The sequence below is a fragment of the Nothobranchius furzeri genome, chromosome 14 (assembly GCF_043380555.1).
Source record: "Nothobranchius furzeri strain GRZ-AD chromosome 14, NfurGRZ-RIMD1, whole genome shotgun sequence".
Lineage (NCBI taxonomy): Eukaryota > Metazoa > Chordata > Actinopteri > Cyprinodontiformes > Nothobranchiidae > Nothobranchius > Nothobranchius furzeri.
The window spans coordinates 40,126,905-40,142,795 of NC_091754.1; the positions used below are offsets into that span (position 1 = coordinate 40,126,905).

Here is a 15,891-nt window from a genome sequence, read left to right on the forward strand (position 1 = left end):
AGCAAGTCAACCCCTACCAGAGTTTAACTCCACTCTCACTTCATGTTTGAAAAATGCAACAAATGCCGTTGCCTGGCAGACCGAGAGGGCGGAGCTGCTAACAAATACACACAAACAGGCTCACGACAGCATTGTAACATCATAATGTACCAGTTTACATCATAGCATACCTCTTAGCCAATGGCGGTGGCAGATTTAAATTAAAATACAGTGCAGAGTTTTTACCTGACAACGGCACAACACCGACAGTTTTAGGCAGAATATTTAAATTTCAACTAAGATGCACTGAAGTGCCAAATTATTGACTACACGCGTCTGCAGCATGACTAGACACTCTTATTTAGTTTATCAGCAAAAAAAAGTTGATTTGGGGTGACTTGCTCTTTAAAGAGAAAGTCACCCTCGATTTCCACTTCCTGTTTGACAAAAAGCAACAAATGCTGTTGCCTGGCAGTTCGAGAGGGTGGAGCCACTAATGAAACTCTTAGCCAGTAACGATGGCAGATTTAAATTCAAATGTAGTGCAGAGTTTTCACCTGAAGAGGGGACAACATGGACAGTTTTAGGCAGAATATTAAAATCTTAACTAAGATGCACTAAAGTGCCAAATTATTGACTTCGCGTCTGCAGCACGACTAGACACTCATTTATATAGATTATCAGCAAAAATACATTGATTTGGGGGTGACTTGCTCTTTAAAAGTTGGGGTTGCTAAGTCGTTGCTTTAGCGACTCCTAGCTACTGCCTGGCGCTGCCCATGTGCTTTCTCAGTAATCTTGTCTGTTTTGTGATATCTGCATTTTTCTTAAATAGGTGCTCATTTATATTTACATTTGTTCCTTTCAGCTTTTTTCCTTGCTTTTGCAATTCTTTCTTCTGCTTTCTACTCACAAAGCGTATTTTAACAGCAAATGTCTGATTTCTGTATTTTTTGGAAGATGACAGCACCCCTCTATGTCCTTGTCTTTTATGTTTATTCCTTTACTACTAAAGAAAATCTATCACTTGTTTCTATTGTCCCTGCTCTGATAGGTCCCCCCTCTCCGATGCTCTCGCTCTCGCATCTGTCCTGTGCTTTGTCTCCAGTCCCGTCACTATTACATCACTCATTCTTGTGTTTTGTTCCACTTCTGATATTCTATGTTTTTGTCCTTTTCCTCAGTCAGTCTTCTTAGAAACAAAAGTTCACCAGCTGCCTTAAAAACATGTTGCATGTCAACTTAACCAATGGGAAAAAAGACATGTTAAAGACATGTTTCTAGAATAAATTGCAGCCCAGTGTAATAAGTGAGCGAAGACCTTTAGTACCTGTTTTGTGGTGACAGATTGTGAGCCGTTGACATGCCAGTCCACCGTAGGTAGTGGGAATCCAGAGCCATTACAGATCAGTGTCACCTGACCGCCTTCAACTACGGTGAGATTGCTGTGGCTGACGCTGATGACAGGCAGGTCTGGAATCGATAAACAAAGGCTGTGACTATCACACTCTCTGGGTTTTGCTGAATGTAAAACAATAATAAACCTCATTTATTATCTCATGAAGTTCAGTTCAGATAGTTGTGGTGTATGTGGACAGAGCCACTGAGGAAACAAATGCTGTTCCAAGATCTAATGGCATGTTTATGCTGTTTTAACAGAAATGAGTTAGATGTACATGCATTGTAAAACTGTTGCATCATGACCTTCACAAACATCTACTGTATAACCTTAAATATCCTGGGGCTCTGCCAGAGTTATTCAGGCTAATACGTTTTGTTTAATAAACAAACACAAACGATTTATTCTCACCACAATCACTGACGTGCATGTCCTGCAGCTGGATACTCGTGTTGCCAGAGGAACAGTATAACTGTTGGCTGCTAAGCCCTGCCTCTCCCCTCTGTTGCCATAGCTGCAGCCAGCGGATGTGACAGCCACAGGTAAACATCACTTCCTCTAAATGCCTGAAAGAAAAGAGCAGTCGGTGTCCATGTGTTAATTCTGATAATGATTCCAGTGTGAACTTGATCTTTCTAGCAGCAGAAACCCAATGTTTGGTGTTGGTGACGTGCCTGTAAAAGGTAAATGGTCTGTATTTGATATAGCACCATCTAGATTCCTGGAACCCCCCAAGGTGCTTTACAACACTATCAGTCATTCACACATTCACACGCTGGTGGGGGTGAGCTACGATGTAGCCACAGCTGCCCTGGGGCGCACTGACATAGACAAGGCTGCCATACACAGGCACCGCCGGTCTCTCCGACCACCACCAGCAGGCAAGGTGGGTTAAGTGTCTTGCCCAAGGACACAACAACAGCGACAAGCTGAGCGGGGCTCAAACCTGCAACCTTCCGATTACGGGGCAAGCACTTAACTCCTGTGCCACCATCACCCTAAAAAACTGACTCCAAACAAACAGTAAATATCAAATGACTAAAGCAAAGTCCTGATATTTACTTTAATGCCTATCAGCTGTTTACTTCTCCAGTTCCTAATACAGGATTACACAACAGGGAGCAACTAATCAAAGGAAGGGAGAAACTTTGCTAATGAATATTTGCATATTGATTACTTAATGGTTTAGTGGGCTGCTTCGTAGTGCAGGTCCCCAGCAGCACTGTCATTTCAGAAGGGACATTCTGGGTCTGAAGTTAGCAGTTAGCATGCTCTCTGGGCCAAAAACAAAGTGGTTAGAGGAACCAGTGGATCTAACGTGTCTGGTGGCCAGGGATTAAGACTTTCCATTAGACCTGCAATAGACTCTTTGACATGGAATGTGCTACTACTAGTTCACCTGCTGAACTAATTATAGAGTCACTGAGATTCAGATAATAAAGTTTATCTCTTATTTACTAAGAAATCACAATGTAGCCATAGAGGCACTACTTTGTGTGTGTGTGTGTGTGTGTGTGTGTGTGTGTGTGTGTGTGTGTGTGTGTGTGTGTGTGTGTGTGTGTTTGTGTGTTTGTGTGTGTTTGTGTGTGTGTGTGTATGTGATTGGCTGACCAACTACTGCACACTTACAGTTCAAGAAGCTGCAGATGTTCAAAGGCCTGCCAGGAAAGTGTTCTCAACATGGGGTTCCTCGACAGGTTTCTGAGGAAGGAAATAAGGTCAGAATGACGGAATAAGTGACCAAGTCTTAAAATGATGGATGAATAAAAAAGAAGTTTATCCTCCATTATCAGATTTGTCACAATGTATATAAAATGAATGATACACTGATTAAAGGGGTCATCTTTATTTATTCCTAGTATTCTTATACTTTGATAAATAAAGGACAGTTTATGTCTCTGAGAATGTAAACAATGAAAGGGTGATTTCTAAAAACGCTACAGCTAATTTTCAGTCTGTTTATGTGTCTTAGTGATCATTTCTATTACAAACTGGAACTGTTTGCATATCTTTTTAATCATCATTTACGTCTTGGCTCTTTGATGTCTGAAACCTTACGGACCTTCAGAGCCGGTTGGCTGGGATCAGCGGACATGTTTAGTCATCCTGAGTAAAATAATCTATCTTTCTGCTTTCTGTTAGTCGGCTGCAGCAGCTCATTAAAGTATGATTTTCATAATCACTCAAACACAATAATTATTAAAAAAAACACAATGTTATTTTAGAATATTCAAGCAACAGAGGCAGGGCAGTTACCACTTTACTGGAATCTGAATAATCTGGCTCAAGCCCAGCTAAAAAGGTTCACCATCAGAAAATGTACACAAGTAAACACAAATGTCCTCCCTTAGATCCATCTGCCTGCTCCATCTGGGAGGATGCTTAGAGTCTGTCAGTTCAGGTGATCAGAGAGGGACGTGTGTACTCACATGTAGTTCAGGTGGGGATTTCTGGAGAAAGCCTCGGTCTGGATGGTTTGCAGGTTGCTTTGTGTAATAGTTCTATAACACACACACACACACACACACACACACACACACACACACACACACACACACACACACACACACACACACACACACACACACACACACACACACACACACACACACACACACACACACACACACACACACACACACACACACACCAGAATCAAAGTTGACTGAAGCTGTGGTGGAGGGCTGGTTAATGGGATGTCATCTATCTGGCACGTATTTATCATCTTTGTTTTTTCCTACTGAAATGCGAGTTAGTGAACACAACTGCATGTCATGGACGTTTTTGCACAAGTCAAACTTTCACACATTGTGTTGCACACATCAGTCATTAACTAGCAACACATGCAGCTGTGTCCAAATTCACAGGTTGCATCCTTCAAAGGACTGGCCTGCTCAGTCCCCGTGGGCTGGTGCTTCATTGACTGGGGAGACCCCAAGTGGCTGTTTTGGTAATGTGTTAAGGCTAATGCTAATGTAATAATCTGTACGACACAGATGTTTAGTTTTTACAGATGTTTTGCTTGTTTTCAACATACATCATGCATTTCAAATGAAATTATGTTTATTTTGGTTTACAACTTACAGCCTCTGTAAGCCAGGATAAAGCCTCATGCTGGAGTCCCACAGGTCCTCCAGTCCAGTTGAGTTCTCAACGTGTCTGTAGAGAAAGATGATCAACGTGTCACTACCACAGCATTCTTCTGGGTTATTCTCAGTGAGCATTTTCATCAATGCTCATTTGTAATGACTCAGGTGGAGGACCCATAGAAACAACCAAACACAAGAAAACGTTTAAAAGTTTAACCCTAAGATTTCCAAAGAAATCCAGAGGAGGTCAGAGGTCCAAGAACAATCCATCCATCCATTATTGTCCACTTGTTCAGGATCGAGTCACGGGGACAGTAGTCTAAGCAGAGAAGCCAAGAAGTCCCTCTCTCCAGAGGAATCCCAACGCATTCGTTCTCTGGCCAGCTGAGATACATAGTCCCTCCAACATGTCCTGGGTCTTCGCTTAGGTCTCCTCCCAGTTGGACATGCCCAGAAAAAACCACCAGCAAGGCATCCAGGAGGCATCCTGACCAAGATGCCCGAGCCACTTAAACTGGCTCCTCTTGATCTGGAAGAGCAGCGGGTCTACTCTGAGCCCCTCCTGGATGACCGAGTTTCTCCCCCTGTCTCTAAGGGAGAGCCCAGCCACCCTGTGGAGGAAACTCATTTTGGCCGCTTGTATCTGCAATCTCATTCTTTCGGTCACTATTGTAGTGATTCGTTAGTTACATCTTACGTAATAAACCATAAAAGGTGAGATTCCATAGAAAATATGAAATCACTTTGATGTATCTTTGAATATTATTTTAACCAGAAGATCAGAACTTTTCATTGCAGGGATTAGGTAACACTTCGTATTAACCCAGAGTCAAAAGAGAGAGACAAGTTTTAAAGTTTAAGAAGATTTATTTCAAAACAATTTAAAACAAGGCTAACTCTAACTTTAACTCTAAACACTGTGTGATGAATGGATCTAGGTGTGAATGAGGCAAAATGGAGGGTGTAAATGTGGAATGTTGTTATCAGAACTCTCGTTTCCAGAGAAGCATTAGTTCTGTGTGGGAGCGAATGTTTGCTCTAAACTACAGTCGGAGTTTCAAAAACCACATTCAGACGCTATCCCGCCGAGCTACATACCCTTGGTGGAGACCTCCGTTGTAGATCCAGAATGCCAGGTCCTCGGACCCCCCTTTGGTACCGGAGCCGGTGAAACAGCGTACGGTACGACAGACTAGTCTTGGGATTGCCTCCAGGTAAGCAACAGTTGGAAAACAGCGCCAGTGGGACCCTGAAGGGTCAGTGAGTTCAGCTTTTACTCTGAAGGAGCGTTGCTTCAGGTGCAGCTTGCTACAGGTTTATTTATCCAGCTGGTCGTTAGGTTCTTTGTGGTTAAAAAGTTACGAGTGGCCGGCTCGCAAGTCTAGAACGTTTGAACTGAGTTAAGGGTAACGTGGGAATTAGTTTTATAATTCAGATGTTTTGATTTATGGTCGAATCAGAATTTCACACCAAAATAAACACCACACAGACCATGCCATGTGTCAGAAAGGAAAGCTCTGATTGGAGAGGCAAAGGAATGTGTCATGTGATTTTAACATTACTTGTGATATGAGTGTCTAGTGCAGGGGTCCTCAATTATAATGGTCCGAAGACCCAGAAGCAAGAGGGCCGGACTGGGGGGGTTGCTGCTGCTGCTGCTGTTTGGATCGCTGGCTGTAATGCACATAACACACAAGCTTGCAATATAAAGAAGAACAGCGCCTGTCCCCCTCCAGCTCAGCTGTGACTGCACTAACCTGTCCTGTGGGACCCTCACCATGTAACCCTCATGTCCATGCTGTCTCTGGATGAGCAGATAGGAAACAAGATCTCCTGTAACTTAAAATGAACCAAAGCTTCCTCCCAGTTTCTCTTTAAGCTGAATTTAACATCAGTTTATCATCATGAAACAAAATAATAAAGTGGAACAAGAACTTCTATCTTCTATTTCTCTCTCCTTTTAACTTCTCAGTGCTCCTAAATACAAGAGACAGGTTACGCTGCAGCCGCCGTCACTCACCCCGCTCCCTCCCCAAGACCGGATCTCCCAACATCACAGCACTCGGTCTGACTGAGGGCTTCCAGGAGAAACAATAATGAAATTATGAAAATAATAACGCGTGTTTGGAGGAGCGTCCTCCGATCTTCTCTCTTGTGTGAGCACACAATTTCCCGCTATCTCTCAGTCACTGATCGAGCGAGCCGAGCGCGCAGCGCGACAACAAGCTCAATTAACATAATTCCCGGCCCAAATCCAACAGAACCGATCGGGCTGATTCGGTTCGGGTTCGGTCTCAGGTTATAACTCCAGCGTTCAGCCCTGCAGTACCACATAAAGGCAGACCAAAGTTTCGGTAAATGTGGAGAACACCACTCTGACAGATATGGATGCTGCGCTGGTGCTGCCTTTAAAATAACACAACTACATTCCTCTAGAATTGATTATGGTACACTTCTATGATGCAGAATCGTTTATGCCTGCGTCTTATGCATTTATTACATGATTATTTTCCTCAGCTCTATCCTACATCTTGCGGTTGGCCGTTGGGGGTGGGGGTGCGCGCGGGGTTTGGGGGCCACAAAGAGAGGGCTCGTGGGCCGGACGTGGCCCGCGGGCCGCCATTGGCGGACCACTGGTCAAGTGCTTCTGTTTAAGATTAAATTCTTATACCAATACTACTGATTACAGTATTACAATTCACACACAATTCATTTCACATATTGATTTACATTGGCTCACATTATTATTGGGACTAACAGACATTATTTAATTATTTATTAAAAAGAAGAGTAGAGTCTTCTGTCTTGACCTTGAGCTGGAAAGGAAGTGAAGCAGTTCAGAATGAGAGGTATGAGACCTTGACATTAGGTTGTTGAGGGAGACTGTGTCTCCCCAGCTTGAGCAGAGCAGCATGACCTTTAGGTCAGAAAACAGTCATTTCATTCCGCTACACTATCCAAACCTCGTGACCATAGGTGAGGGTAGGGACCTAGATCGACCGGTAAATCAAAAGCTTTGCCTTCTGGCTCAGCTCTTTCTTCACCATGGCAGATTGGTACAACGCCCACATTGCTGCAGACGCAGCACTAATGAGTGAATGAGTGTCATAAGCTTCATTAGCAGGAACAAACTGTGGTTGCTGAGGGAATGGGCGTGGGTGGAGCTCAGTGATGATATAATTAGCTTAACACCACACATACAGGGTGCCCTCAGGTCCCACAAGGAGTTTTATAAACCCCCAAATCTTGGTTCGTGGACCCCAGAGACCCCAGTTTAAGAACTATGCTCTTAACATCAACCAACAGTTTGCTGTTGAACAATGATGAGGCTCCGGGCCAGAAGGATAAAGTCAGAATTAAGTGGATAAGAAACAAAACATCAACATACTGGGTCCAGGTCCAGGAAACTCCCCAGACCTTGATCCCACTGAGAGCTCCAGTGTCTGGAGAACAAACCCAAACCCAACATGGATGGAAGTAAGGAGATCTGGAAGGACCAACACTCCAAACTTGTTACATCCAATTTATAATAGCAATAATAACAATATTCATACTAATAAATAAAAATAGTAATAAAATAAAAATTTACAACAATAATTGTAATTATAAATATTTGTAATTGTAATAAGTAATTATTACATTATAAGTAATTATAATTGTCATTATAATAACTATAACGACAATAATAATAGAGGATCTGAGGATCTTTCATGAATATGCAATCAAAGAGTCGGGAGTACCCGGCCCGGAGGGTTACCGGGGTCCCACCCTGGAGCCATGCCTGGGGATGGGGCCCGTGAGCGAGCACCTGGTGGCCGGGCTTTCGCCCATAGGGCCCGGCCAGACCCAGCCCGAACCGGATACATGGGCTCATTCAACTGTGGACCCACCACCCACAGGAGGAACAAGAAGGGTCCGGTGCAGTGTGGATCGGGTGGCAGACCAAGGCGGGAGCCTTGGCGGTTCGATCCCTGGACAAGGAAACTGGTTTTTGGGACATGGAGCGTCACCTCGCTGGCGGGGAAGGAGCAGGAGCTTGTGGCAGAGGTTGAGCGGTACCGGCTAGATATAGTCGGACTCACCTCGACACATAGCATTGGCTCTGGAACCCAAGTCCTCGAGAGGGGTTGGACAATCTCCTTTGCTGGAGTTGCTCTGGGTGAGAGGCGGAGGGCTGGGGTTGGCTTTTTGTTAGCCCCAAGACTCTCTGTCTGTGTGTTGGGGTTTACCCCGGGGGACGAGAGGGTAGCTTCCCTAAGCCTTCGGGTCCGGGAACGTGTCCTGACTTTTGTTTGTGCTTATGGGCCAAATATCAGTTCAGAGTACCCACCCTTTTTGGAGTCCCTGGGACGAGTGCTAGATAGTGCTCCATCAGGGGACTCCATTGTCATGCTGGGGGACTTCACTGCTCACGTGGGCAATAACAGCATGACCTGGAGGGGTGTGATTGGGAGGAACGGCCTGCCTGATCTGAACTTGAGTGGTGTTTCGTTATTGGACTTCTGTGCAAGCCGCAGTTTGGCCATAACGAACACAATGTTCAAACATATGGATGCCCATCTGTACAGAAGTTGCTGAGGTAGTCAAACAACTACACAGCGGCGGAGCCCAGGGGGCAGATGAGATCCGTCCTGGGTATCTCAAGGCTATGGATGTTGTAGGGCTGTCATGGTTGGCACGTCTCTGCAACATTGCGTGGTCATCGGGGGCAGTTCCTGTGGAGTGGCAGACCGGGGTGGTGGTCCCCATCTTTAAGAAGGGTGACCGAAGGGCGTGTTCAAACTAAAGGGGGATCACACTCCTCAGCCTCCCTGGAAAAGTCTACTCCAAGGTAATGGAGAGGAAGGTCCGATCGATAGTTGAATCTCAGATTGAGGAGGAGCAATGTGGTTTTCGTACTGGCCGTGGAACTGTGGACCAGCTCTATACCCTTGCAAGGGTCATGTGTTTTGTGGATTTGGAGAAGGCTTATGACCGTGTCCCCAGGGGCACCCTGTGGGGGAAGCTCCAGGAGTATGGGGTGGGTGGCTTTCTGTTAAGGGCCATTCAGTTCCTTTACCAGAGGAGCATGAGTTTGGTCCGCATAGCCGGTAGAAAGTCAGACCTGATCCCAGTGAGGGTTGGACTCCGCCAGGGCTGCCCTTTGTCACCGGTTCTGTTCATTACCTTTATGGACAGAATTTCTAGGCGCAGCCGTGATGTGGAGTGTGTCGAGTTTGGTGGCAGGAGAATCTCGTCTCTGCTTTTTGCGGATGATGTGGTCCTCCTAGCTTCATCAAGCTAGGACATTCAGCTCTTGCTGGGTAGGTTCGCGGCCGAGTGTGAAGCGGCTGGGATGAGGATCAGCACCTTCAAATCTGAGACCATGGTTCTCGACCGGAAAAGGGTGGCTTGCCAACTCTGGGTCGGGGGAGAGGTCCTACCTCAAGTGGAGGAGTTTAAGTATCTCGGGGTCTTGTTCACGAGTGAGGGTAGGAGGGATCAAGAGATTGACGGGTGGATTGGTTCAGCGTCTGCAGTGATGCGGACGCTGAGACGATTTGTCGTGGTGAAGAGGGAGCTGAGCCAGAAAGCCAGGCTCTCGATTTACCGGTCGATCTACGTCCCAATCCTCACCTATGGTCATGAGCTTTGGGTAATGACCGAAAGAACAAGATCGCGGATGCAAGCGGCCGAAATGAGTTTCCTCCGTAGGGTGGCCGGGCTCAGCCTTAGAGATAGGGTGAGGAGCTCGGACATTCGGGAGGGACTCGGAGTAGAACCGCTGCTCCTCCGAATTGAAAGGAGTCAGTTGAGGTGGTTTGGGCATCTGGTCAGGATGCCTCCTGGACGCCTCCCTGGGGAGGTGTTTCGGGCATGTCCTGCCGGCAGGAGGCCCCCGTGTTGACCCAGGACACGTTGGAGAGGTTACATCTCCAATCTGGTCCGGGAACGCTTTGGGGTCCTGCCGGAGGAGCTGGTGGAGGTGGCCAGGGAGAGGACGATCTGGAGCTCCCTAGTTGGGATGCTGCCCCTGCGACCTGGACCCGGATAAGCGGAGGAAGACGATGTTGATGACAATAATGACAATAATAATAACGATAATAATAATAATAATAATAATAATAATAATAATAATAATGACAATAATAATAATTATCCTGTTTTATTCCACCTCAGTAACCATGGAAACAGCTGACAAAAAGATCTAGCAACACTGAAGCAACACTTGAGTTGTTCTGGCCATGAATTCAAACATCAGCTTATAGTAAATAAAATAACCATAAACCAAACATGAAATATGAAATATATCATGGCAGTATTGCTCTATTGGTGGTTCTCAAGACTAGCTGCGACTTCATACTGAAGAGATAAGCCATAAAGTCATGAATGTAAATGTTAGGTAACACGTAGGACTGCTGTTGTATCTGAATCAGATTCCATATCCTCTGATCAAAAAGGACACTGAGCTACGGTGCCGCCTAGATTTGCAGCCGAAGCAGTAAATGTAGCAAACTGGGACACATCAAAAGTCTGTGATTGATTTTAAATCAATAATTTTAGATTTGAACAAAATTCCTGGACATCACTAATGTAATAATGATGAAAATATTGATTTATTTTTCATTTTCAAAGTTGATAAGATTTTTTTTCACATTAGCACATTATTGATGAATAGCTATTGATTTGGTATTGTAATGCATTTTATGGAAAGCGTTGGGAAAAGCACTAAAGAAAATGGATGTCTGCTCTTACTTGTCCAAGCGCCCCAGCTGATAAAGACCAGTAGGACAAACCCATCTGGCAGGGGTGCCCAATCCTGGTCCTGGAGGGCCGGTATCCAGCAGGTTGTGTGGTTTTTCAGCTCCAACAGACTTGATTCAGTAGTTGAAACACCTGTGCAGCAGCTCATCAGGCACTGCAGAATCCTATTAATTAGCTGCTGATTGAAATCAGGTGTGCTGAAACAGAGTTCAAACTAAACCATGCAGGATACCGGCCCCCCAGGACCAGGACTGGGCTAGAGCATGATGGTCCTCGTTCTGCAGCAGTGTGCCGGACAGATTCACGATGGCTGTGAGCTTTTCACTTCTAAAGTAATCTGTAAACCCTCTGCAGCAAGGACCTTCTGGGTACTGGTTGGTGATAGAGGACACAGGACAGCCTTTCCCTCTAGACTGATCACTATGGCAACATTCACCTGCATGTATAGCTGCCATCCTGACCAGAGCTTTTTGAAGCACATTTTAAAATGAAGTAATGTTCTTAATGCTCAACGAGGTGTTTTTATTTAAAATAACGGCACCAGACTTTAGTCCACTCATTGATGAGCGATGCACCTCCACCAGAACACTTATACCAGACACCTTTCATTCCTGAATAAGTCAGAACCTACATTTAAAATGGCAAACAAACACAAATTAGGCCACTTTAAATAAAGACGGGACGTCAGCGCAGATCTTCCCAGTCAGAAACATAAAAACTCCAGTAGTATGTGTCCTCTGATAAATACACACTTTTCATACAGAATGTTAACATGACCAGTATCATTAACTATCTATTGATAATCCATCTTAACAACAACAATGTTTTTACCATTAATTATATATTATCAATTAATATTACCGTCAATTGGAGTTCAAAAGTTTTTTTCCATTTTGTTTCAGAAGGAAAATTAAAAATAAACAAATAGTGTTAAATGAAACTAATGAATCAGCAAACCTCTTACGTTTTCTGTTAAAATGCGAGTTTAGTGTTCTGCGGGACAAACGTTCAGAAAAACCTTCTCCCCGGAGAACTTTACGGTGATATTTCTGCTCCAGACAAGTTGTTGCCAAGATGGATGATGATTTCATTTTAAAAACACCTCCATCGTCACTCACATGGTGGTGATGTTCTGAAGAAGGTCCTGGAACGCATCGGTTCCGTTCCCGGCGCCCTCCGGGTCGCGGAAGAGCAGCTGGATGCTGTCGGATCTGCTGCAGAAGATCTCCGTGGACGAGCAGGAGCAGTTGGAGGGACAGTCCAGCGGAGAGCTCAGGCTGCTGCGGAGGAGAGCTGCGAGAAGAGCCAGAACCTTCCAGATGGACCTCCCAGGAGCATCCATGCTTTGGAATTCTCTTTCGACCAACTCAGAGTCCATGTATGTTTATATATGAATAAACAACTCGAGTTAAAGGTTTCTCTCTGAGTACCTCAGGTGTCCACACCAACGTTCCCTAAAATACTCAAAAACAGAACGTCCGTGTTAGTCTGACCACTTTTTTCTGTCCTTTATCCCAGAAGCTTCCATGTTTCTGCCACAGGCAGGTGGAAACAGAGAGGCACCGCCAGTCCCACCCAAAGCCTTGGGTGGAGCTGCGCTCTGCTCCAGATACGCACGGAGGTTCCTCTTCCACACAGCAAGACGCTTTTGTTGAGCTTACCGTAGTTCTTGTTTTTTATCTCCACTTTCGCGGGCTCTGTACAAATAGTTTAGCTGATTTTCAAAATAAAAGTATTAACCAACATTTTGGAAGGCATATCAGAAGAACTAATCTATCTAATAATCCCCCCAGATGCTCCCTTACAGGGGACATAATATGACTTTGGCTGCTTTTCTATGATGAACAGACAACATATTTATGAATCTCTCAAATAAATTGTTCTCAGCATTTTAATTTTTGACAGTTTCAGTGCCTTCCACAATGAGCTGTTTAAGGGTTCTGGGTGTTTCTTGATGTCAAGGAACCTCGCCTTGATGCCTTGGTTCTGCCTCGGTTGCCTAGCAGATGCGTCATCAGGAACTGCCAAGGCGTGTTCCAATATTCATGTTCTACTGAAGTGTCTGTTCTCCATTTGATAGCCATGAGGAGGTACCTTGTAGCCTGGCCTTGGTCAATAAAGTCCCAGAATACAACACAGTATTTTCAAAAGGATTACATATCAGCTGCCAGCAGCTACTTCGGGGGCAAATGTCCAGTTTAAATGTAAGCCAAATAATAGTAGCCATCAGGCCGATATCTAAAATTTTTTTTTAGAACCAAAGCAGTTAGCTATGGTTGGTTAGTTGCTTAGAAGTTGCAGCTTCGGTGGCTAGCAGGTACTAACTCACTTACATATTTATTTTAACCAATATATACCCAATAAAAAAATTAAAAGGCTCGTTATACATCTATAATGAAACTCATACCTATACTGTAAAATATAACTATATATTGTGTGTCACGTGACACACATTTGGGAACGCCATGCAAGCCACAATCATGTGAAGTAAGTCTGTTCCATTGAACCATTTTCTTTGACCAAGAAAGGACAGTGTGCTCGTAAGCATGGCACCTGGCCTAGCAAGACATCGCCTTGTCATCGTCATCCAGCTGGTATCTTGTCATGGGACTGCATCATCGGAGAGGGGAGAGCGGGCAGCAGAGGGCGACAACGTCCTCTGCTGCCCGCGGATAAACGAAGGAAGTGACGCCACCATCGGCGTCAGCCTGATGATGTTTGCAGCCTCAGATGAAACGTTGCAGGTAAATAAACCTTTTCTGTGTTTTAAAAAGAACTGAAGGATGAAATTTGAAACTAAACACAGCAAGAACACACCGAAGAGGATTCAGGTCTGACATTCTAATCTCCATTAACAGCTGTGAGGAAAACCATCCAACCATCAGGTGTCATCGGTGACCTCTCCTTACGTCATTCATGATGTGGCTGGCTGAGCGGCTTGGCCTTTTGTCTGACCGACAGAGAATTTAGTTCATAATTATCTTAACCTGTTATACATTTGACCTTCCCACATTGTTAATGGGGTCAGATGGGCCCCAGGTGCTTATTTATTTTTAATTTATTTATTTTTAGGAGTGCACCACTTCACCCTTACCAAGGGATAAACTATCAACCCTGTCCTGGGGGGGTCACCTGATAGGACAGTGGACGCGTTAAAACTGTGCTTTTGGATTTTCAGCCAGGAATAACAGCTGAGAGAAGATGGCATCACATAATAATTTTAACTGGATATTTTACATTTAACCATATTTAAATTGCAAAACAACAATTCTAGCTTCTGGCTATCTTAAGAAAAGGACCAGTGCATATGTTTTGGCCTGAGGAACACTTGGTTCTCCCTGGTTCCTGGCATACTGTATCTATGAAGATGTGCATTGCTTCATGAGGACAGTCTGATTTCCAGACTTCCATGTTGCCTTTTACCAGTCCACCTGTGTTTTTTTTCTGTTTTGCCCTTGCTTCCAGTCTGTTGGCTGTTCTATCATCTTGTTTAGATGTTTTTTATCCTAAACGTGCCTCCTGCTCATCCACACTTTTTGCTCCTCCACAGAGCTATGTCCAGTCGCATCCAGCCGTGGAGACAGACGATGGCATCAGTGGTGCAGAGCTGCATGAATTCATTTTTCTGGGGCAATGGTGGCATTTTGTGTCATGATAATGAAACAACTTGCGCTCCAAAAACCATATAGGAGCCAGAACCTGTGAGAACTGCTGTGCAGACTTTCTTTTAGATGATTTTAAATAAACAGAGGGCCGTTATTAGTATTTAAGGTCATGCTGGGTTTGACTTCCTGTTTTTTTTTATATTGTAAATAGTTGGTCTGAGCTGCTGCTGGTTGTATTCCAGTTATTTTTTTGACAGAAGGTTTGGCCCTTGTCCTTTCAGATGACATTAATCAGATGTTATGTAATGATTTCTTAATGTACCTATAACCATAATGCACCATGGAGAGGCTATTGATCCATAATGGTCTGTTAATGCACTTCTTGTCAGCTAGGCTCTGGTTTAATGATAAACGAGTTTTTTTGTGTGTGCGTTTTTCACCCTCTGTGTTCAACCGTGCTGATCCAATCCTTCTCAGATGGTCATATAAACAAATAAATGTGAGCATGGTATTCCCTCGTAGACATGGATCTGCTTGCAAACGAACTGTTGGATGCAGGTTTTCTGTAACAAACACAGGATCAGAGTTGTGCATGAGCTGTGTGGTCTCTTGGGACCCCAGTCCCTCCTTTGATTAGTTCAATTTACAGATTTCTTCTAATTTTAGTACAGAGAAGGACCACTCGCTCTCAAACAAGTAGTATTATGAGCACATTTTGAATGTTAAAGTTAAGTAGGCTGTACATGAAGGTTTTCATTTTTGATTTAAATGTTTTACAGAGTTGGGGCACATTTGAGGTCATAAGGAAGCTGATTATATTTGTGTGCTGCATAGTAGCGAAAAGCAGCTTCACCCAGTTTGGTTCTGGATTCTGCCAGCTGACTGTTTCCCAAGGATCTCAGAGCCCTGCTGGGCATTTATGCCTGAAGGAGATCTGACATGTATACTGGCCCCAGCCATTGAGTGAGTTATAAACTAGTAGAAGTACTTTGAAATAGATTTTGTAGTTTACTGGTAACCAGTGTGGAGATTTAAGAACAGGAGTGATGTGTTAGGTTCTCTGGGTTCTTGTTAA

At 44.4% G+C, this 15,891-nt stretch overlaps 1 protein-coding gene across 2 annotated transcripts in view; it reads right to left on the reverse strand.

The window, feature by feature from the left end:
• The window catches only part of LOC107396553 (NT-3 growth factor receptor), a 52,225-nt gene extending 36,665 nt beyond the window's left edge, over positions 1-15,560 (reverse strand). For both annotated transcript variants that reach the window (XM_054747225.2, XM_015976317.3), the window contains exons 1-6: positions 12,330-15,560; positions 4,463-4,537; positions 3,808-3,879; positions 3,008-3,079; positions 1,790-1,944; positions 1,310-1,452 (exon numbers count right to left, since the gene is read on the reverse strand). In XM_054747225.2, coding sequence (XP_054603200.1) covers positions 1,310-1,452; positions 1,790-1,944; positions 3,008-3,079; positions 3,808-3,879; positions 4,463-4,537; positions 12,330-12,589 — 777 coding nt within the window. In that variant the 5' untranslated portion in view covers positions 12,590-15,560. The remainder of the gene's footprint in view (positions 1-1,309; positions 1,453-1,789; positions 1,945-3,007; positions 3,080-3,807; positions 3,880-4,462; positions 4,538-12,329) is intronic.
• Between the last annotated feature and the right edge of the window lie 331 nt (positions 15,561-15,891).